Source organism: Mauremys mutica, chromosome 9, assembly GCF_020497125.1.
Source record: "Mauremys mutica isolate MM-2020 ecotype Southern chromosome 9, ASM2049712v1, whole genome shotgun sequence".
NCBI classification, from domain to species: Eukaryota; Metazoa; Chordata; order Testudines; family Geoemydidae; genus Mauremys; species Mauremys mutica.
The window spans coordinates 84,475,679-84,499,418 of record NC_059080.1 but is presented as its reverse complement, the minus strand read 5'-3'; the positions used below and the strand labels follow the sequence as shown (position 1 = coordinate 84,499,418).

The following is a 23,740-nucleotide window of genomic DNA, read 5'->3' as shown; positions in this document are numbered from 1 at the left end:
AGTGCAGGGAGAGTAACTGTCTGTGGGTTTCCATGAGGATATGACAAGGACTAAAGGGATCAACGTGAGCAAAGGGAAATTCAGACTGAATATCAGGAACGTTTTCCTAGCTACTAAATCATATTTTCCTGTAGGTAGTCTCCAAAGAGAGGTAGTAAAAGTCTCACTGCTTGGCAGATGTAAAATCAGACTGCAGACACCATGGAAGAAAATATTGCATCGGCTAGTGGAGGGATTGGGTAGACTATCAGGTTTTATCTCTTTTTAAATCTATGCTCTAAGAGTCTGGCAAACCAGGGAAATAAGGAAAATTAAAATTGGGGGGAAGGTTAAAGCTTTTTGGGGTGATCTGTCCTTCTCCAAATGGCCACTCTTTCTCTTTTCAAATCCCAGGTACAACTCCATTATAAAGCAATAAAGATGATGTAAGTACAACAGTCCTTAGTCTTAGTGGACTTTTTGTATAGTCTGTCTGTTATCGATTGTAAGCTACCCTCAGTGCAAGGACATTGTTTTCTTCTGTGGGTTGCCTGGTGCCCAGCTGCTCTATTAACACTCAGTTAAAGAAAATAATAGAACATAATAATCATACCCTTCTCTCTGTAACAACATCATATATGAAATGTAATATTTCACAGTTTTCTGGGATTTCTAAAATACAAAGGGAGAGAGAGGCAGAGGAATATGGAGTATTGTCCAGGAGTTTGTGTGCAACAATAACTCTGATTCTCTTTAGTTTTGAGTATAAACCTGAGACCTTGTAAGTCCTCTATATGCAGAACACTGATTTTAACTGGAGTTCCACATGTGAGGGACTTACAGAGTTGGGCCCTAAGTTACCATTGTTTTAATGTAGCATTTAAGAATAATTAGATTTTTATCTGATATTATATGTAATATGAATCCATTATGGCCAGTCCTCAGCTGGTGTAAATCACCATAGCATGATGTTCCGGCCTGCAAGAGAATTTATTCAAGAATTAATAAAACTGGAGAATCATTGCCACTTTCTACTTAGTTCATATGCTACAGCTGACACTGCCTCTTGAGAAATGAATAATGATAATAATTGCTTTCCCCTACCTGTCAGTCCATGCTCTCCTGGTTCCCCTTTCTGACCTGACACAGGGGTACAGCAATCACAGCAATTAAAAAAGAAATCAGCTGTGTCAAGAGTAAAATTTTCAAAAGGAAACAGAGTGGTGGCCGTTCTGAAGGCCGGGTTCAGCGAGGATAACTCCACTGGCATTTCGCTTGTTTCCGATATTTCTGTGAACGGACTTTCTTCAGTGGGTGGCACAATGGATGTGTCAAAGCCATCAGTGACCTCCATCTCTGGAGACTTTATCTTAGTAAACTTTTCAGCCAGGGTAGCTTTCGCCTCTGTGCGTACAGCGGCAGCAATAAGTATAATGAAGGTGGTGCTGTGCCAAGGTAAACGCCACATTTTTGTAGCTGTAAGAAAAGATTAATGCAATTATAAAGCATTGCAGCAGGTTTCTGGTATTAGCAATTTCCCTGTAAGGTTCACTTGTTTTGCATCCGTTATTGCTTTTCCTGCACTTCTCACCGTTAGCCTTTTCTTTTTAAATCCAAGAGAAGCAGCTTAACATATGAACAGCAAAGAGTAAAAAAGCAAAAGTACAATTTTTATCAGTTAATCAGGTTTCTTCTTTATTAAAAACAGCTCACAGCCCTGATCTTGTCAGTTGATCTATGAGGCGAGGCCCTTGTATCTGTACAGAGCCCCAGTGATTTCAGTGGGGGCCCTATGCAGCTACAGGGGCCCTCTACCTAGGCCAACTTCTCAGATTGGCATTGAGTGACATGTGGAAAGTAAAAGAAGTTAAGAGTTCCTGCTGTGCAACCCTGTATTTTATAATGAGTAGGTACGTTCCTGTTGTAAAGAGACACAAAAGGACAGTACTACTAGCTGCCCAGCTCTTGGCAATAGTTCCTGAAATCTCAGAGGTTTCAAGTGGGACACACTGGGAGGAGGTAGGCTTTGTCCTAATGCAAGAATTATCTTTGTAACACATGAAGAAAGCATAAATGCCACAAAATTAGAGAGGGGAATCTTTGATGTCCTCTTAGACACTTTCTATGCCTCTCTAATTTGAAAAGAAAGTTTATTGGAGGTTTTTACATCTCATTATTTTTCTGCTTAGCAACCTAACTGAAGCAATTAGAACACAGTGAAATATCAGTAATTTGAAATTAGCAAAGCCAATCCTTTCTGCTTGAAATCTAGAGTGGTCACACTAACAAGGCTGATGCTGCTTCAAAAGATTCGACCAGAATGAGATATTCTATATTTAAAATGAGGAATATTGTCTGTGGCTAGCACGTACCAGTAGCAACTTCCCTCTCCCCCGGATGTCAAGTGGCATAAAGCTGGCGTAATGCAGTACAGAACCAGGTCCTCTAAGGGTACGTCTTCACTACCCGCCGTATCGGCGGGTAGCAATCGATTTCTCGGGGATCGATATATCGCGTCTCCTCTAGACGCAATATATCGATCCCCGAACGCGCTCATGTCGACTCCGTAACTCCACCAACGCGAACGGCGGTAGCGGAGTCGACATGGGGAGCCGCGGACGTCGATCCCGCGCCATGAGGACGGTAAGTAATTCGATATCAGATACTTCGACTTCAGCTACGTTAGTCACGTAGCTGAAGTTGCGTATCTTATATCGGTTTTCCCCCATAGTGTAGACCTGCCCTAAGTGTGACCATGGCTACCAGTGTTGCCAACTCTGCCAACATTTGGCACCTGTTATAGAATCCCAGTTCCTGGTATCAAGAGATGGCATGAGAATGTTGGCTTTTTAAGTATGTTTTCTAGCCCTTGTTGTGGAGAAAAGCCTGGAGGCAAGAAGGAGTTGGTAGTAGTGGTTTCAGGGCAAGAAGCTGAAGCCTGGCAGATATTTCATCACAGCTGGAGGTAGCTGGGCCCCAGCTCGCTGTAAAGGAAAGAGAGAGGTGCTGGCAAGCAGTAGCTAGGGAGCTGCAAGAGGAGAGGAGGAAATATATGCAAAAGCTCAGGTAGATCTGAAATTGTGACTTACCCCTGAAATGCTGACTCTCCTAGATGAATAAATACATTTTACTCTTTTAACTCCAATTGCAAACGGTTTTTAGTTTGAATAAGTTTGCCACTAAAGCCATTACATTCATGGGGGCTTCTGTATCTCTGCAGGTTGCTGGATAAAACAGCCTCCTTCAGATAACCAAAATGGGAAAGACAAATGGAGAAGGAAGCGAACAACCAAGAACTCTGCTTTAGTGTTATCTGAGCACTTGGGTCCAATTCTCTTCTCAATTATACTAGTGTCCCAGTGACTTCAATGTGGGTTATATGAGTATACACGAGAGCAGAAATTGCCCTTTGGCTTTTTGTCTGTAGAAGATAAATCCACATATTTACAAAGGACTCATGGACTTCCTCCAAACATCAAGTCTGATTCTGAAAAACACAATCATTTGAGTTGGGACTGTTCCAGTTGAATTCTCTGGGATTCCAATGGGACTATTCTTGTCAACGGGGGTTTTCAAGATCTAACCCATAAACCCCTTCCCAAGTGGAGAGAAACAATGAGCTTGAGCCCCAATTCTCTCTGCAGCTTTTCCTGGACCTAATAACACCGCAATATGTCTTATAAAGCTTGAGAAACATCTGGTGCAAGGGATGGACAATCAAGACCATGCAGGGGGGTTCCAAGAATACAGAAAAGCCAGATTCTGAAGTGTGTGATGTACTGAAATGATTAGAGAGAATTCAGTAATGACTTCAGAGTCAAGCACAATTACCCACTTTGAAAGGCTTTGCTTTAAAGGAATAAGTGGAAACAAAATTACACCCTAAGTATTCCAAGCTGTCTGAAGTAAATATTTCAAAGAAGGTAAGATTTTCCAATTACATACTCTATCTTGGTCTAAATTTTCATCTTGGTTTCCTTATCTTTCATACAGCTAATTGCTTAAGCAAAGAAAGGGAGCCTAAATAGCAGGGTTGCAAACATTTTCAGAGTGTGGACCACATTTCAAAAGATGGATGGTCTTGTGGACTCCTGCTTTCCTTCCTTTCAACAATTGTGTTGACTACCTCACATCCAATTGGTTAATATGAAGACTATCTCCCTTCTTGCTAACTAATTTTATAACATTGCAGTGGCAACAACAGCAGTTCCTTACACTGAAAGCTAACACTAGGAAAGTGTTTACATATTTTTTGCTGTCCTCAGTATCATAAGGAGTTCTGTCTGCAGAAAATTCTGATGAAAACAAAATCAAAATTCATTTTTGTCTAAATTTTCCATGGAAATTATAATTTTCAGCAAATATTTGAAAACTGAATACTTCAGCTGAAAACCAAAATATTTCAATATAAAAATGCTGTATGGTACTTTATGGGAATTGTAGTTAAGATGCCTCATGCTCCAATTCTCTTCTACAGGCTGGGCTCCCTGGTCAGACTACTATGCCCATGATTCACCCTGATCAGGGCCGGATCCAGACCCCAGCGCGCCAAGCGCGTGCTTGGGGTGGCGTGCCGCGGGAGGGCGGCAGGCGGCTCCAGTGGACCTCCCGCATGCATCCCTGTGGAGGGTCCACTGGTCCTGCGGCTTCGGTGGAGCATCCGCAGGCGTGCCTACAGGAGGTCCACCGGAGCCGCGGGACCAGCGACCGCCAGAGCGCCCCCCGCGGCGTGCCGCCCTGCTTGGGGCGGCGCAATTCCTAGAGCCGCCCCTGACCCTGATGTCCCCCTCTGGGGAACGGATTCACTGCATCATGGGAGTACCTGTCCACAGTGCATCATAGGACCTGTAGTTCAACTGGAGAATCTGGCCCATACAGAACAATGGAGACATGAAGCAACCGAAATACAATTGCCATAAAGCATGGCAGCAGCATCTCTAAATTTTGGTTTTCAGACAGACTCTTTCTATTTGTAGGTGTTCGGTTTTTTACAAAAAAAAATCCACAGAACGCAGACACTTTTCCTGAAAAAATTAATTTAATCAAAAACCCAATTTTCCATCAAAAAATAGTTTAGACAGAACGTTTTCAACCAGCCTTATTGTATAGGTTGACAGGCTGTCTCACCCTTCCACTTGTTCTGTTTCTCTAGCAGCAAACCAGGAGAAGAGCCAGCATCATGTATGCAGTTAGTGCCTCCCAGATCACCAGGCATCTGACAACAACAGTTTAGGAGCTTCTGGCCTATGTGATGCAATTCATGCAGAAACTCTAAACCAATTACATTTCAATATTATATTAAGGACAAGAAAGAGACTTTGGGTCTCGCTCTAAGGATTAGTGTGTAGCTGTACTGCCCCAGGAGTAGACAAGGAAGGAATTGTGAATTAGACTCCGTTCCTTCCTTGGTTCCCATTTGTTCCAGAAGGGCAGTAATCTGTTGCTGGTTTAGGTGTGCTGGCTGGCATGTGGGCAGGTGGACATCAGAGCCAAAGCTCCACCCATGCCCCACTCTGCCTGCCCACCTGATCTGGTGAAGGATTAATAGACACAGTGCTCTGTGTGTCACCCTCAGAGGTTTAGTAGGGAAGGATTCTTACTCCACCTTACTTACCTGAGTGTTGTCTAAAAAGAGAAAACTGACTAGATAATGAAATGCTCAGAATGTTTATTTGGTGCAGGGAGTAAAATTCATATTGTCTGATCATGCAGCCATGGCTAGCGTGCATACCTCAAGGGGCAGTCACTGGCTAACGTGTGAGTATGACCTGATCTGACAAGGTACCCTAAAACTCACATAACTTCAGCACAACTTCAGCACAACTTCACCTTACAGAAGGCACTCTGCAGCTCCCGGCCCACAGTCACTCTTTCAAAACTTGCTCTGATCATCCCAGGGGAAATAACCTAGAACTGCAGAGCATAAGTACCTCTTAGTGCCCATCTAGTCACAATGCAGTGAGTGGCTTTTGAGCCAAGAGGCTGATAATAATACATTTACCTCAAAGCAGCAGGTTCAGCACCAGCCAAGAACAGAACAGAGGGCGACTGTTTCTAAGATGTTAGCAACAGATTAATGCAAGATGTGAAAGGTCATCAGCCACTTCTTTTTTCAGGATATCTTTGCTACTGTATACTCCGAATGACTAAGAACAATCCATGGCTTTGTACAGAGCACTGTAACTCAGGCAATTAGCAAAGTAATGGCTTGTGTGGTTCATTAGAGCAGAACGTCAATTTAAACACCTGGCAGGATGCTTTGGAAAACCCATAATTTACAAATGGTACAAATCTGCAACCAGAACAGCAAAACAATAGCATTTTACACTGTCAGGTTACTCCTAGGAGCTAGCAAGCAGAACAGTACAGTAGTATCTGAATTGTCAGTTCATTTCTGTGCACATTATAGAATCATAAATAAAATATGCAAAATAATATTCGTAGGGTCTAGCTTCATCCCACAAAAGTGAAGAAATACCACATCATTTGCTGACAGTCTGTCTCTTAGTCATGAGTTTGGGAACACAAAGGCTACAATGTACATAACGCATAAAGCGTTTATTTTAATTTTTAATTCCATGACTTTTTTTCAAGTTAGACATTGGACAACGTTTAATGTAGTTATTTAAACGCGAAGAGCAAGAGCAATTATAATAAAGATTAAAAACACCTAGCAGGAAATCCTGGCCCCCTGAAACCAGTGGCAAAACTCCCATTGATTTCAATGGGGCAGGTTTTCACCCCGTAAAGTGTTGGAAGGTATATAAACCTTCATGCTTCAGGGCAAAGCCAACTTCTAAATATTGGACATTAGGAAGAAACTTTAACTTATATGGGGTTTTTTTCCATAATTGCCTAAAGCAGAATTTCCTGCACCTTCCTCTGAAGCAGCTGGTTCTGTCCACTGTCAGAGACAGGATACGGGGCTAGCTGGCCCATGGGGCTGATCCACCATGGCAATTCCTGCTTTCCTATCAAATGTCAGAAGTAGTTGCGTTTTATTTTTATTTCTTATTTAAAAATCTGAATGGCATGAAATATATTTAATTCATTGCCAAAATAGCGTAATTATGCCAAGTTGCTAAATTGTAGCCTAATTATCTTTAGGGGAAAAAATTATTTTTCAAATCAAAATCATTTGAGAGTTTAACAGGCACAAAGAGCTTCTGTGACTATTTCTAAACACAGAGATACTGTACATTTAAGTGGCCAAATTCAAATGAATGGGTTTACATGATAGTATAACATAATAAAATGAATACAAATAAAATAAATTGCCTAAATGCTCTGAGCTTGTATATGTTTCAGCTAGTGGTGAATTTTAAAGTCCGAGTTTTACACTCTTGAAAATAGGGCTGATGATTAGACTGCTGAACCCTGTATTATAGTGGGCAAAGGTGTTACTAAAATAAAGACTTTAATATATGTAAATACATTTTAATAAATGTGAAATTATTCATTTTTCAATATATTAGATTTCTTTCCAATTGCTCTAAAATTATTCACTCTAATATACTCACTTGACGTTTATATTTCACAATAGACCCAAACTGAGAGCAATTATTCTTCACTGTAATGATGTCAAGTTTAGCACATCTATCCTTTATTGGGTCTAAATGTCCATGAAATGTTAGCATATGTCTCACAGCTGTACACTCATAATGCAACTGTGCTATTGTTTTTGTCCCTGAATAACTGAATTCAGATATTCTAGTTCACAACAGAAGTTTATCCACAACCAAAAGACTTTAAATAATGGGCAGATGGCTATGTTTCTTTGTTGTTTGAATAACATTTTGCGCTTTTATTCTGGGGGTGGGAGAGTAGACCAGTCTTCTCACAATTACACAGTCATTAAATACACTAGTATTTTTTGAGGCAAATTATACTGACAGTACCTTTTAAACTCCACAATTTCATTGCAAAAGCCATACTGAAGATAAAGTGAAGCAATGTTTGTTATCGCCTACCTTATGAATGTTTCCTTTATCAGGAATACCCACCCAGGATGGCACATTGGAAAAGCCAATCTTATTCTCAATCAGGCAGTAATCTGTTTTATTTCTTTAATTACTTTTATTGCAACCAATGAGATGGGCCACTGTGACAGAGAGGAAGTGGGATTGGTGAATTCTCCTCAGAGTAACTAGAATGACACTGAAATTTGAGGAAATGCAAATGTTGCCCGCAGGCTGGGACACTGCTCTTCACCTGGCCCTTTTCTGGCTGCTCTCCAGGCCCCTACTACCAGCCTGCCGAGCATAAAGGATTCTCCTTGCACAGCAATGCTTTTCAGTGATTTCAGAGGATGCTTGCACAATCCTTTGTGCTACTCTAGAGACAGATAGGAATTTATGGCATGCTATTTGCTACACCCCAGGGTCAGATGAGAAGAGCAGAAGGGAAGAAATACTTTGAGATTGTTCATGATGAGCTGTGTGACAGATGCAACCCCACGCCTCACTCAAGTCCCAGGTGAAAACCTGGCTGCATTGAAGTCAATGTGAATTTTATCATTCACTTCAGTGAGACCAGGATTTCACCCCCAGGATTTAACAGTCACTGAGATTTTCTAGTTAGGTATGTGTAGGGTTTTGCAAAGTAAGGGAATGGTCTTGTTTGTCTTAACCCCTCCATCTTTCAGTGTCTACAGGAAAGGTGAAGAAATAAACTGTAGTGTGTGTGTGGGTGTAAGAAAGCCAGTGAGAATAAGGCAAAAATCTCACATTTCCTAATGTGTTGGCAAGTCTGGGCTGGTGAAATGTGTCAGATTGACAGCTCTAGAGTATGAAGTACACACTACAAAACAGGTGCGGGCCAGGCAAGTCTCTTTCCTAGTGTCCAGTGGCTAACCCAGGGGGCTACTGAAATCATGAAACCTCGGTTCTATTCCTGACATTCCCACAGACTGGTTGTATGACCTTGAGCATGTCACTTCTCTTCTTTGTGCATCAGTGTTCATAGACAGTAATTATACTTACCCTATTTTGTAAAGTGCTCTGAGATCTAGAGAGAAGTGTTCTATAAATGCTAACCAAGTTACGTGCTTTTGCCCTTAGCAAGAGGGATCACCTCTAGGGATGGAATGGTAGTATAGTTTTCACACATTGTCTCCTTCCTGTACATATACAAGCCAGAAATATATTTCCAACATCCAAATTGTGTAGAAGATCCATAGATAACTGTCATAAACGGGGCCTCTCAGTCTATTGTAATTTTTGGAAAGTGTCATTTACAGCAGAAGCCACTTAAATGTTAATATTTGCCAATTGTCATCATGTAGCATCTGCAAATATATTGTTAAGTATATAGCGAAACTGTGTATCTCAGCTACCACTGTATACTCTCATTAGCAAACGGCAACTACTATAAATGCAATCACTTGAATACTTTTATGTTTGATTTTGGATAGATTCCAATTCCTGAAATTATTTGTTTTAGTTGAATTAGCTTGGATTTCTCATACAGTACTATCCTCAGAGGGGTTTTTTAGATGGGGACTTGTGCGTTATTTTTGTTTCTTTTGGTCTGGTTTGCTTTTTGCCTTTAATCCCCTGAGCCTTCTGACTTTCATTCTGATAGAAGAAATTTCATTTGTTTCTTGGTATATGTTATGTTCCATCAGAATCATTTTACTTTGGAGCAGTTTGGAAAAATTTAACTTGTGTTTTTGTACTGGGATAAATTATTAGATACTTTTGGTCTAACAATGTATGGGAAATGTAATATACAATATATTCACTTTGGATTCCTTCTTGTACCCTCCTTAGTTTCTTCAGTTCTTATATTCACATATATTTCCACTTTCTCTCTATAACCAATTTTCATCTATTTTTAGCAAAGTCCATGATTCTAATACAATCATTTTCCTGCTTTAGACTCTTTCATGATTTTCTCCAATAACACTTGGCAAGCTGACAAATAAGAATACCAATTACAATAGCAATATATTTTATTGATTTAGGACCCAATTTCTCTATTGCAATAGGAACGGGATTGAATGTCAAGTCAAACTAAGTGAAGTGTGTAGACAATATTTGATTGTAAAAATATGTATTTTTGGTCATGTCAGAACTCACATTTCTGCTTTATCATCAACTTCCAGGGCTCGATCCTGATCCCATTGTATTAGCTGAACATTTTGGCATTCACCTGGAATAGGTTTGGGCCATCAATATTTGCAGAGAAAATTAGTTTTGAATTGGTTTAAAGATGTTTAATTCCTTTTTGTTTTTCCTTCTCCAAACCCAAAACTGCCTTTATAAAGAGTGGTTTTCCCTTTCCCTTAACACAAGGTCCATTTTGGTGCTCTCATTGTTTTAAACTTTGGAAACTGCATAATTCACCGATCATGTTTGTTCATTTTAAAAGGGAAGCTAAAGGTGGTGCCTCAGTGATATTATACAGCATTCTACCTTTAAGTAAAGACAAGACAGACTTAGAGCAATGGAGGGTTCAATGTGACTAGGCCAGAAGACTTGATGTTGGAAACAAACTCTGGCAGCAAGAATTTTTAGTTTCTCAGCAATGCTTTTCAACTGAAAAAGTCAGACTGATAAGAGATGTAATTAACAGCCAGGATCTCAAAAGTTATTGCTTGTCTCATGATGTTTAGATTGCATGTGATTCACTGTCTTCCATAAATACACAACTAACGTTCATATAATTTTACATGCTAATTTTCGTATTTTATTTAAATGTTCTCACTTACCCTCATTGCCAAAGCCAAAAAGTCAGCTATTGATCAGGCACCTGTTCTGAAAATAAAATGGTGGCAATGAGGAAAACCTCACCAGCATACAACAAATACAGGGCATGGAACACTGAATAATTGCCCTGTTCTGTTCAGTCCCTCTGATGCATCTGGTACTAGCTACAATCAGAAGACAGGATACTGGGCTAGATGGACCATTGATCTGACCAGTATAGCATTTTTATGTTCTTTTTACCCTTTCCAGCAGCTGATGCTTTTCATCATTGCTTCTAGCAAAGGAAATTAAGCAGCCAGAGCAACACACTCTTTCACAATTATTGTGCAAACCATGGGTCTAATTCTGTTATGCTTATTCACCCTGAGCATTACCAATCACTGGGGAAAATTCACCCTTCCCACATTAAAAATTGTGGGAGAATATTTTTTTACAAGTAAATTCTCATGTGAATTCCCAAGTGAAGATTACTCCACTTTGTCCCATCAGACCGATCCCATGCGATCCATCCAGAAGCCCTCATCCCCTGCTCCTGCACCAGTTGTCCACTCCACAAACTTTCTAGCTGCATGGTTCTATTGGAGTCACTCTACACCAGGGCATAGCGGCTCCTGGGGATCCTCAGTGGGGCCATAGCCTTGAAATGTATTACCATAATCAGGTAAGATCTGCAGTACTGGCAGGGATGGCATGAGGATGTTCTGCCTACCCTCCAAGCCTGTGTGGTGTATTAAAAATTGTGTTAAAATTACAAGCTATCATTTTACGTTTAGAAGAGGTTTCCTGGTCCTGCTTGCAGGCTAGGGAGCTCAGTAGGGAAGGATGCAATCTGGGTTTTGTACAATCAGTCTGAAAAGAGCCAGCCTAGAGCAAGGCCAGTTTTATTATGGAAGTTGAGTTAGGGAGCAGCCTGTTTTGTCTCAATGTGTTGATGGGTGATGGTGTTTTTTTTCTTGTGTGTTAGGGTTCTGGATTCTAAGAAATAAATTAGTGTTATATTGCAACCTTCCAAAAAGCGTAGCTTATGTTAACACCTGCACCCTCCTTTCCCCAGTCCACATGGATAGGTCTCCAGGAGGTCTAGATGGTATGGTGCCAAAAAAGTGGCTGAGATCCACAACAGTGTGGAATGAGGTGATCTGCAATCTGGCCTCCTGGTACAGCCCTGAAATAAAGAACTACTCAATATCAGTATGGGTGGTGGGATATTGTGTCTAAATTTTTATCTGTAGCATTAGCTCTTTGGATTTTTGTCCAGAGAGCATAGCAGGTTAACAGAGGGTATGTCTCCACAGCAAAGAAAATCCCGCAGCTGGCCCATGCCAGCTGACTCAAGCTCACGGGGCTCAGGCTACTGGGGTGTTTCATTGCTGTGTAGACTTCTGGGCTTGGGCTGGATCCCAGGCTCTAGGACCCTGCAGGGGTCCTCATCCTGGTGAAAATAAAACCAGAAATTAATTGCATTTACTGATTCAGCATTTACTGTGTTACAGTACATTGAAAATTCAGTTTGGCCATTGGACAAGAAAGAATGAGTTTGTTTCAGACCTTCTTAAAGTTAACAATCAATTCGCCTTTGATAAAAGCTGCTGGAACTGTAATCTTCCTCTATCTATTTGTAATTTAAACATTACCTTTTCTCTCCCCAACACTCACACTCTATGACTTTTAGCAATAAGAAAAGCTCAGCACGTTATTAAATATACCAGGCCATATTGATTCATCAGTTTTTCAGATGATGTCTGAAAATCTTTGATGTCAAAAAGAAGTTTTGCTGTAAAATCCATTATAGCCCACACATCCTGACAATATCACAGAATAACCACTAGGAGTGACACTAAAAGTTAATGCTTACTAAACTGAAACTAGGACTAAGATCCTCCACCCAACAAGGTCAGTTCATTTTTAATAATATTGGTTTGTGTATCCATTAATCAGTCCCAATTCTTTATATTTTAAATTGAAATTCAAAATATTTAAAACCTGATGAGACAAAGGGTGTATGTGAACTGCAGACAAGCTGCATTGTTTCACAAGGGATTAGGCCTTCATAAAGGGATATATTCTGTTCTCAGTAACACTGTTGTAAATCCAGAATAACTCTGCTTAAGTGTTTTTGAAGGTAACTGATTTACACCAGAATAACAGAGCAAAATTTGGCCCAGAGTCTGCAACATTTTACGATCTTTACATTCTACTTTTTTTGCTATTAAGTTTTTAGACTCTTGCTCTGCTTACGGACAGCAGTGAACAGGAAGAGGATTGACAACATACTATGGGTCCGATCCTGCCAACTCCCACACGCCTCCTGAGAGTTGCTGAGCACGCTCAACTTTCATGGAAGCCAACAGGCAGGAAGACCTCAGCCCTTGACAGAATGAGATACAATGGCACCTGGAAAGTTTGTAATTTCTTGTTTTGTCAAGTATTTCTCATTAAGCACAATGATAAATTTCCTGGATTAAGGAAGAAAATTACTTGTGTTAATAGAGTCCCATTCTACAACTGGAAGCCAAATAAAATATAACAGATACAAAAAAAATACAGTGTTGGTACAAAAAGGGTAATTTGCACATGTAATTTGAAATAAAATTGTGTGCATTAGTTTAATCAACTGTATTACAATTACAATGAGTATTCGGGTCAAAACATTTAATTGTTTCTTGAATGCTGCCAAAGTTACTCATGTATTTTAAATGTCTTGGAAAAGGCTAGGTTCAGCTGCTGACTCATTTCTTTCAGCTTCCTTTTAAAAAAAAACTACTTAGTTTAAATAACCTTACAGTGTCAGTGTCTAAAGGAAGGCAGGAGTTATAATTGTTTCTATTGTTTAACAGCTCAACATTGTAACATCACATGTATAATAGTGTGACAGCAAGCCCATTCGGAGCCTTTTACGTATTATTGTGAAGGGGCTGCACAGAACAATGGTCATAAGAAGTTGCTTTGTCTATTGCAGCCTGGGCTGCACCAGTTAATCTCTATTCTGTGAATTATCATGGACCATATCTTTCAATCCTTATTCTTGCAAGTAGTCCCACTAATATCAATGGCTCAAATCAACCACCAACACCTGGATTTTGGATGGGCCCTGATCTTCTAGAAGTGGTCAGAGCATGACGCAAAAGGCAAGATATCTTCCCCGGGTTTGATGATCATGCTGGGGCTTAGGCAGATAGGCATCCAGATGCTTAGAGTGAGGCATTGTGTGCATGCCCAGAGGCAGAAACATAGGTGCTTGGGGAACTTTTACCACAAAAACATAGACACCAAATGAGTTCAGACACCTACAGGATTATGTGGCAGGTGAGCATGGGTTTTGAAGATCTCAGCAGTGCCTAAATCCGGGGTTTAGGCACCTAAATTCCTTTGTGGATGTGGGTCAATGGGACTGCTTATATCAGTAGAAGATAGCAGCATCAGGCCTACACTGGAGAACTTGTCACATCTGTTCAGTCGGGAGCTCCACATCAGGAAACGGCTATCAAATTGGTTGTAATAAAATCCTTATGTTGATTTCAAATCAGAACCCTTCAGAAGGAAAATAACTTATTCAACGGTGCAACTTTTTAAATCAAGATTATTGCCACTTACAATGCTACCTGTGTATTCACCAAAGCTACTCTTTCCTGGCTTCCAGTTTAATGTCATATTTATGCATATTAAGGTTAGAGCATTATCTTTGCTACAAAGACAGCTTCAATCTCTTGTTGGTATTTGCTTAAATGACTTGAATGCCGTCTGTGTGGGAGCTGAAAGACTATTACTTGCTTCTGTGACAATTTCAGGTGCGTCGGTGAATGGAAGATTTTCTCAGTAAGTCGAATGCACATTACCAACAGCAACTGATATGATGCAAAACTCAGAATGTGTCTTTGTTTTCACGCTAAGCAGTAATTATTGAATTTTAGGCACAGTTTGGAGAGCCCAGAGGCTGAGCATGTAAATTAACGTTTATCTTCACTTACATCACTTTCTTTATTAATATAATTTAGAATTCACATTTAACTGGTATAAATGATGCATGCAGGCCATGAAATGCCTTAAAGTATATACCCACAGACATTGCTAGCATCATGCATTTCCACAGGGATAAGCTGAGACTTGTAAAGCTGACTAGGAGATTTAGGCACACAATTCCTATTTAAATGAGTGGTAGATTTGTGGCTAAATTACCTATTCATCTTTGAAAAAATCTCAACCTATGCTTCTGTTTAATCACAAATATCCTAATAAAGAGCCCTTTGTGAAGGAAACTAAAACTACTGCAAAACAAGAAACAAATAACTTTTTCTTATTTTATCTAGTATGAAAAGAAATGTTTCTTTTTTTAGCTAGTTGTGTGGCTCAGTAAGAATCCAAGGCAGAACAAAAGAATTCAAATTACTGTTTATTTGCACAGCTAAATAAAGATCAAATAATGTACACAAGGTTATGCCTAAATAACATTAAGAGCCACTCTGCATTACTTCCAGCCCCTAAGAGCTTTTGGTGCATCAGGAAATCAGGATCAGGTTAAAAGATTGTGACAGACCAGTAAAAGCAAGGAAACACAAAACTAAAGGCAAAATCAGCTCTTTGCGAGCCCTAATACGCAAGCTGTCCACCCCGCTTGACTTTCAGACAGAAAGAGAGAAAGAGGGACATCCCTAGCAATTCCCAATTCTCCCTCTCCCTCCACGGGTAGATTTTTTTTTCAGGGGTGTTTGGGGATGGTTGAACTTGAACAAGGTTTTCTGGATGCTCTTTCTTCCACTACAACTTCACACCTAACTCCTGTTAGGAGACTCATGGGGGTAACTGATGCCTTTAGGGCTGAGAGGAAAGGGCAGGAAAACATTTTTGTGACATTACCTCTGGAAAAGAGTGTGTGAAAGGAAAAAGTGTGTGTGGGGGGAAGGCAGAAAAAAATAGAAAATGTTTCAGTCTGTGAAAACTGAATTGCTGCCAGAGGCAGGGAACATAACTATCAGGGCTATTCACAGTACTAACCACTATGCCGAGGAGGAGCCGTTTGCAAGATCAGGCCTATGGATGGCATTTTGAAACAGATTTGAACAGTTTGAATATATTTGGTATTAATGCCAGCAGCCAGATCACTAAAGGAGACACAGAAGGTTCCTCTAGAAGTGGTTTCACTTCTACTTGTTCCCTAAATGTAAAAAATGAAATTGGAAAATTGCATTTACAGGCACAAAGACAGACAAAAAAAACTAGCACAAAAAATAGGAAAAAAAAGCTGAATAACTGAACATCACAGAAAATAGGCCAGGATTTTTGTTAAAACGAATTAAACAATAAGGTTGCTAAATGGACAAACATCAATAAACAAGTAAATCTAGAAAGATAAAAAATTCAAAGGAAAATAGGCAATGAATTGAAATAACAAAAAAAACAAAAACAAAGATGTTGAATGGAGAGCTGGGTGGTTAATTGTTTTCTGCAGAAAATTTTGAAATATTTTCTTTTTTTTCAAAATTTCCCACAAAAATGTATTCATTTTTGATAGAAAACCCAATTTCAGTTTTCACAGACTGAAACATTTTCTATTTTTTCTGCCTTCCCCCCACTCACACTTTTTCCTTTCACACACTCTTTTCTAGAGGTAATGTCACAAAAATGTTTTCTCTTTTACATTGAAAAACTAAAACATTTTGACGGAAATGAAAATTTTCTGCTAAAATCTTTGATTAGAAAAAATACTCATTTGGACCAGCTCTCTGTGCACTCTTTCTCCCACTACTGTCCATATTATAGTATAGTATCTTTTAAGAATCTGATCCTAGATTCTGTGATTGTAAACGTCTTGGGGCAGGGACCAGTGCCTTTAAATTTCTGCAAAATGTACAGGACACATTTTGATGCTACATAAAGAATTCACAACAGTGATAATAATGCCCTTGCTGAGGTAGAAGAAAATGAAATTACACCCATTCATAGATTCCATAAACAGAATTTGAAGTTAAATGAAATAGAGTGAAGTGTACAAATATGTAACATATTACAAACAAGAGCAATTTGTCTTTGTGATCTGAGTTGACACTGTCAATAATCAGCAGCTTATAATCACAGCATATGTGCCTTATCCTGCAGAGTGCTGGATGTCCCCTGATCCTATGTTTAAGTACTGCAGGAACCATATCTACAGTATTTTATATTATTTTGAAATTTTCTAGTCAGGGAATACCAGAAAACCTGAAAATACAGAATCAGTGGTTTCATCAGCTATCAGGCCATTTTGAGATGCGTTCAAAATCTGGAGCCAAACTTTATCATCTTCATTAAGATGAATAAATATAGATCCAGAAACCTGACACACATTATATGCAGCTTGTTTGACAGGTCTTACACTGGACATTTGTAGAATTCTTTTACCATTGTGGAAAAGTGCACCCCTCAGTGATTTGCTGGAAACACTCACATGGTAACTGAAAGAGTAGATACCTCCAGTGCTGGCTACAAACACACCTGACTCCACATTATATGCTTCATTTTCATTAAGGAAAATTTTATCAAATCTCACTGGAGACCCTGGTGGTGGGAAGCTATTTCTTTTTTGAAGACCAACGGAGAAAGCTGTGATGTCACTTTCTTTGCAATTTCCCTTCTGTCCTTTTTCTCCTTTTCGTCCTGGAAGTCCAGATGGCCCATGTTTTCCAGGATGACCCATTTTTCCATGAACCCCAGGATCTCCTTTAAGACCTGGAGCCCCCTGGACTCCTGGTGGCCCTGCATATCCCTTTGGCCCCCTCTTACCTGTTTGCCCTCTTTCTCCTCCATGCCCCTTTTCTCCAGGACTCCCACTCGGTCCAACATCACCTTTTGGACCCGATTTTCCACACTCCCCCTTGTCTCCCTTAAGTCCTTGAGGACCTCTAGAACCAGTGCTTCCAGCATCACCTTTATTGCTGTTTGGACAGAAAGAAGACCGACCTTGTTCTCCTTTCTGACCAGGAGGCCCTGGTTTACCTAGATCACCTTTGGATCCTTGATTACCCTTTTCTCCCTTTAGTCCTTGTTGTCCAGTTTCTCCCAAGGGCCCTTGTACTCCTTTTTTCCCTGGGATACCTACAAAGAAAACAGTTGTATTTCAGATATTACCATCCTACATATGCTCTTTGTCAAGTGTGAAATGTCCCAAACAAACATAAAATTCCATATCAGAATGTTCACTTGACATTTGCATTTTATAATGGTAATTCTAGACTGTGTGATTATAGAAAGCTAAGCTGTAAATTTCCTATGTGAAAAATTACCCATTTGATATATTTTACAATAGACAAATATTTAAAAGAATGAAAAGTCTTATCAATTCATGCTATTTGTCATTTGTACATTACCCCACCTTTTAAAAAAATACAAAAAAAACATTTTGTTAGATTAAGGACGTAATTTTAAAAATATATGTGTTTCATCTGAAGAGGAAATTTAAATTATGTTATTTAGAGATGGGTCAAAGTTCAAATCTGGATCTAAACTCCTCCAAAATTTAAACATGCTGGATCCAGAGGTGTGGTTTGGAGCCATCTCTAGTCTGATGTCAAGGTTTCATGCTATATAGTGAACTATAGCGTTTAGGAGTGGTCATCATGCCATCTCAAAAGAATATATAATAGTGGTGCTACTTGAAGAGCTACACAATTAAAGATGGTCAGCTGTTCCATTCTGAAATCATTTGCAGGCTTTAATGACCTATATAGGATTTAAATCAAGGCTAAGGGGCCTGATCCTCTAAAATAGGGGTCGGCAACCTTTCAGAAGTGGTGTGCCAAGTCTTCATTTATTCCCTCTGATTTAAGGTTTCGCGTGCCAGTAATACATTTGAATGTTTTTAGAAGGGCTCTTTCTATGTCTATAATATATAACTAAACTATTGTTGTATATAAAGTAAATAAGGTTTTTAAAATGTTTAAGAAGCTTCATTTAAAATTAAATTAAAATGCAGAGCCCCACCCCCCGGACAGGCAGTGTGAGTGCCACTGAAAATCAGCTTGCGTGCCACCTTTGGCATGCATGCCATAGGTTGCCTGCTCTAGAGGCTTACACACATTAGTAGCTCTAAACATTACCTACTCATGGGATGACACATATGAGTAAATGTTTGTAAATTTTTAGAGCCTGGTCTTGCAAACATAGGCTCATCCTTGATTTTTCTTTGTAATACAACATTCGAAAAATTTGGTATATTGTGGTGACAAAAAAGTTACATTAAACAAGTTTTTTTAGAAAAAAAATTGATTTAGAAAAGAAATTACTGTTCATGTGGAGTAATCTTTAAATACAATTCCAAAAGGTTTCTTGTTGGCTGCAATAAGGATAAATCCTCTCATTTTTTATCCTATTGTAATTTGTTTATCAAGGGGAGAATAGAACCAGTACAAAAACTGCACTGATACAAAAGAATATGCCCAGATATTATCCTGTATTATGCCTAAAATTTTCTAAATTTGCTTAATGGCACCTTAGTTGCTCCTAAATGTGGATTTATTACACGTGTTAAAGTGTAATAGCTAGAAAGGTCCAAAAGCTACAATTTAGTAACTCCCTAAATGCTTGTTTACATGAAAGACTATAAACGCTTCATGATAGCCATTTCAGTCTATTGAATCAATAGCTCTAGTCTTGAAGAATCCCTAAATACATATTTAAAGTATCAGTAAATTGTGTTTATTTATACATCAGATAGAAATGATTCCAAATGAACCATTATGACTCATCATGCTGAATCTCATATACTTCTAGAAAGGTTTGTACTTTTCTTAGCTACCATTAACAATGCTAGATGTGCTATAAACTACCACATGTGCACATACATGTGATCAGTGACACCATGAGTTGTGACACAAAAAAGCCAGTTCAATCAGGATGGTCCTCAGCTTGTCCGAAGGTGTCTATTGCAGGTACAGCGAGAATAGCAAATTAGCACACAACACTGTGTGTGACATGTGATACAGTGGCTAGGCACAACAGGACAAGGCAGGTTTTGTTTTGTTTACATTCTGTAGTTTCATGCACAGTCAGTGCATAAGCAAGCACAGAATCCAGATTTGTAGCTGCTGAGTATTATATTGATGCATCTGCTTTTACCTAGGAAATAATTTAGCTCATTTGAAAAATGTAGCTGACCAAAAGCATTAAGTGATAAAATTACCTGGATCCCCTTTTTCACCCCGTTCTCCCTTTTGTCCTTCAGGCACAGGACTGTCACAGAAGCACTGTTTTCCTGCTGCACTACTGTTTTCCTTTGGTGTATTAATGGAGAAAGAAGCAAAGTGATCATCAAATACAATGCTTTCATTAGCACCAAGTAATGGGATTAAGATGGTATTGTTTTCCTCCTCTCCTCTAGGATCAATTGTTACTGAAAAAGTGTTCTCAGTGTTTGTGCTGGTAAATACTTCTGAACTGACTGGTGGTTTAGGGCCAGTAGAAGTGGGCTTCAGCTCTTGAAGGTTAATGTTATTTTCCACTCCACCTGCCTCATTGTTAAAGAGAGAGGTTGCTGGGGGTGTTACAGCATGCTGGGAACTTACTTGAGTTCCAACATCTGCGACTGGATCAGTTTCATTTGTCCCCAGGTTTGGACCAGGGGGAACAGTAGATGCTTGTTTAGGATCTTCAGTTTCAGCAGCACCATTGAGGGCATCCATTGTGAATAACTGGTTGGGAGCTAGACTGAAGATAGTTGTAGATGCCACAGGACACCAGACACTGCACAGCAGAGCCTGTGTCAGGAGTGTAGAAATCATTCCGGCAATAGTCAGAAAGCACACTGTAAAATAAAAGTGACCAAACTATAGCCATGCCCTTATGAAAGACAGAGGTCTGAATAGATAACCCTGAACACACACATTAATAGGAACATACAGTAATTAAAATGACAGTCTGAGTGTATTTCAGTGACGTAACTTGCACTCCTGAGTGCACTCCTGAGTCCTGCCATAGGGCCCAGTTATGTAGGACTTCATTTCGGGGCATAAAGGCTAAAATGTACATGTTTCTTATGTATTATAAGAAGACAAAAAGAGGGGGGACTTCTCTTTCACACATGCACACACATGTGAAATGTGAAGGGGACAGCTCAGAGAAGGAGAGGGGAGGGAAAGTGCTAGTGTAGTGTAATGGTATATGTCAGGGGTCCCCAACACAGTGCCAGCGGGTGACATGGAGCCCGCCGGGGCGTCTAAGTGCCCCCGCGTACTGGCCGGCAGACGAGCAACTGCTGAAATGCCACCGACAAGCTGCATCATCCAGAAGTGTCTCCGCCCAAATGCCGCCGATTTTCAGCGGTATTTCAGTGGCTACACCTCTGGATGACGCTACTTGTCGGCGGCATTTCAGCGGCGACGCCTATTGACGTTGCCGCTTGTCGGCGGAATTTCGGCAGATGCTCATCCACCGCCACGGTCCTCCGTGGCTTTTGGGGACCACTCAGGGGCGGCTCTAGCGATTTCGCCGCCCCAAGTAGGGCGGCACGCTGCGGGGGGCGCTCTGCCGGTCGCCGGTCCCGCGGCTCCGGTGGACCTCCCGCAGACGTGCCTGCGGAGGGTCCGCTGGTCCCGGGGCTCCGGTGGACCTCCCGCAGGCATGCCTGCGGATGCTCCACCGAAGCCACAGGACCAGCAGACCCTACGCAGGCATGCCTGCGGGAGGTCCACCGGAGCCGCCTGCCGCCCTCCCGGCGACCGGCAGAGCGCCCCCCGTGGCATGCTGCCCCAAGCACGCGCTTGGCGTGCTTGGACCTGGAGCCGCCCCTGGGACCACTGCTATATGCGGTGGTCTTCACACAGCACTGATCTAACATGGCTAATACCCACAAAGGCAGGAAAGAGTGGCTTGAGACCACTGCTCCCCCCGATCCAGAAGCAGTGAGTGTATCCAGGTAACATAAAGTGTCTTGGAGCTTCTTTCCAATTTTGGAGTTAGAATCTCTTCAGCTTCCCGGGAGCCTTTGAGGGTAGATTCGGAATGGGGCCCATAGACCGCAACAGGTAACCAAGTCTCAAAATAAAAATACTTAGCGTTTATAAAGCATTTCCACTCAAAGATCTCAAAGTACTTCACAGACATTAACAAATTAAGCTTCACAACCCCTCCTGTGAGGTTGGTGTGGCAACTTTTATTAGCCCCATTTTACAGATGGGGAAACTAAAACAAGTAAAGCACAGAGAGGCAAAGCATCATGTCCCAGTCACACAGCAAGCCATTGTCAGAACCATGATTAGAACCCAGGTCTCTGGAGACTCAGTCCCATGTTCTAACTGCTAGACCTGGCTGCCTCCAAAAATTAATCCAATTTGCCTCCCCAAATCTTCTTCTCTTCCTAGTGCTAAATGCAAGAGAAAACTATCTGGCAGATTTCACCAAGTAACAGAGAGGTTTTAAACTTGCAAAAACACAGACTTAATTAACTTCAAAGTACTGTATCTTTCTACAGTATATTTATCTGGAATCAGAAAACAAAATTAAGGATTTAAATTGAACACTCTGAAGAAACTATGATGAGATTAAAGTTTTGGTTTAATCAGCAGTACAGGAGCAAAGGAAATTTTAGTTAAGCATTTAACAGCACTCTCAAATGAGCCTGTAGGTATTACTCTTCCAGAAAGGAGGGCTCAGACTACTATTTTGTTATTATCAGGATAACTATTATGGTACCAAAGTGGTTTGTGACTTGCAGTAATGATGAGGAATGAGTCTTGTACACATACAACAAAAAGACAAAACAGCACTTAGGTTATATCTAAAACATTTTAGTTAACATGCTAGTACATTTTAAAATCCTGGTGCAGACTCAGGACAAGTTGTATTTTAACATGTGTTAGCTGGCAGAGATGAACCCTAGCAGTTGCACTGCCTACACTATGGTGTTAAACATGTTTTCTAACATGTTTTTAAAAGACCCCTTTCGGCCTAGCCCAGACACACCCTCAGGGGTTAACAATCCCAAGGCTTGAAAAATCCACTTGCCCCTGAAGACAGAGAAGCTCTCCTGGGTGAATGTCAGCAACATCTAAGCTCACACATTCAAAAATTTTATTTCTAGTGCTTATGGCTTTGATTAAAGCCTTTTAAACATAAGGCATATGCACTAATCAGTCCATATGCAGTGAAAATTCCCACTGCAGCTAAGAGGATTAAGAGCAGGATAAGTCCTTTCCTTGTGCAGACATACGTTTCCCCCCATTGATATTAATGGGAGCTCTTCACATGGATGAAGAGGAAATACTGATCACATAACAAGTTGAATTGTAGAAAAAGAGTCATAAAGATACACTATCAAATTCATTGCAAGCTTCTTACCTGAAAGAAAATCTGCAGATATATAGGCTTTTTCAGCATCCACAAAACTGAAAACTCAAACTGAATTAACAGACTTAAATACCAAAACGAAGAACAAAGACCATGTATACGTACAATAATTAAAGACACACATGCAGGAAGATCAGTATTTCTCCATAATAAATAAGCATCTGTAGGAAAGGCTGCAAAAAGCAATGGTTTGTTCATCCTTGTGCCCTCATAATTAAATTTTTTTTCTTCACAATTTCTTTTTTGATGTATAAAATAATACCTCAGAACTCAAAACCTATTATTACATCCAATAACTGTTATTTATGGGGATAATGGACAACCAGCCTCTACACAAAAGCATATGGAAAATGCATTTAACTGTTGAAAGGAACAAAGGCCAAATCCTGAATCAGGCATAGGTTCCACAGAAAAGGTAGTAATTTTGCCTGAATAAGGACTTTAATAATTTGGACCAATGTTAGAAAGTAATTTATGAGAAAACTCTAGAGCTTAAAGGGCCAGTTAGGTCAAATTTGGACAAGATGCAGCTATTATAAAAATAAGGTTTTAGATTAACAGAAATATTTCAGCGGCAAAGAGTTCTGTGGCACTTTATAGACTAACAAACGTATTGGAGCATGAGCATTCGTGCATGCATACGACAAAGTGGGTATTCACCCACAAAAGCTCATGCTCCAATACGTCTGTTAGTCTATAAGGTGCCACAGAACTCTTTGCCACTTTTACAGATCCAGACT

The 23,740-nt window shown here is 40.2% G+C and overlaps 1 protein-coding gene across 1 annotated transcript in view; it reads right to left on the bottom strand.

The window, feature by feature from the left end:
• Positions 1 to 23,095, bottom strand: part of OTOL1 (otolin 1) — a 28,801-nt gene extending 5,706 nt beyond the window's left edge. Inside the window, exons 1-5 of the mRNA XM_045029084.1 lie at positions 23,074 to 23,095; positions 20,222 to 20,460; positions 19,840 to 19,930; positions 17,622 to 17,756; positions 1,084 to 1,455 (exon numbers count right to left, since the gene is read on the bottom strand). Coding sequence (XP_044885019.1) covers positions 1,084 to 1,455; positions 17,622 to 17,756; positions 19,840 to 19,930; positions 20,222 to 20,460; positions 23,074 to 23,095 — 859 coding nt within the window. The remainder of the gene's footprint in view (positions 1 to 1,083; positions 1,456 to 17,621; positions 17,757 to 19,839; positions 19,931 to 20,221; positions 20,461 to 23,073) is intronic.
• Between the last annotated feature and the right edge of the window lie 645 nt (positions 23,096 to 23,740).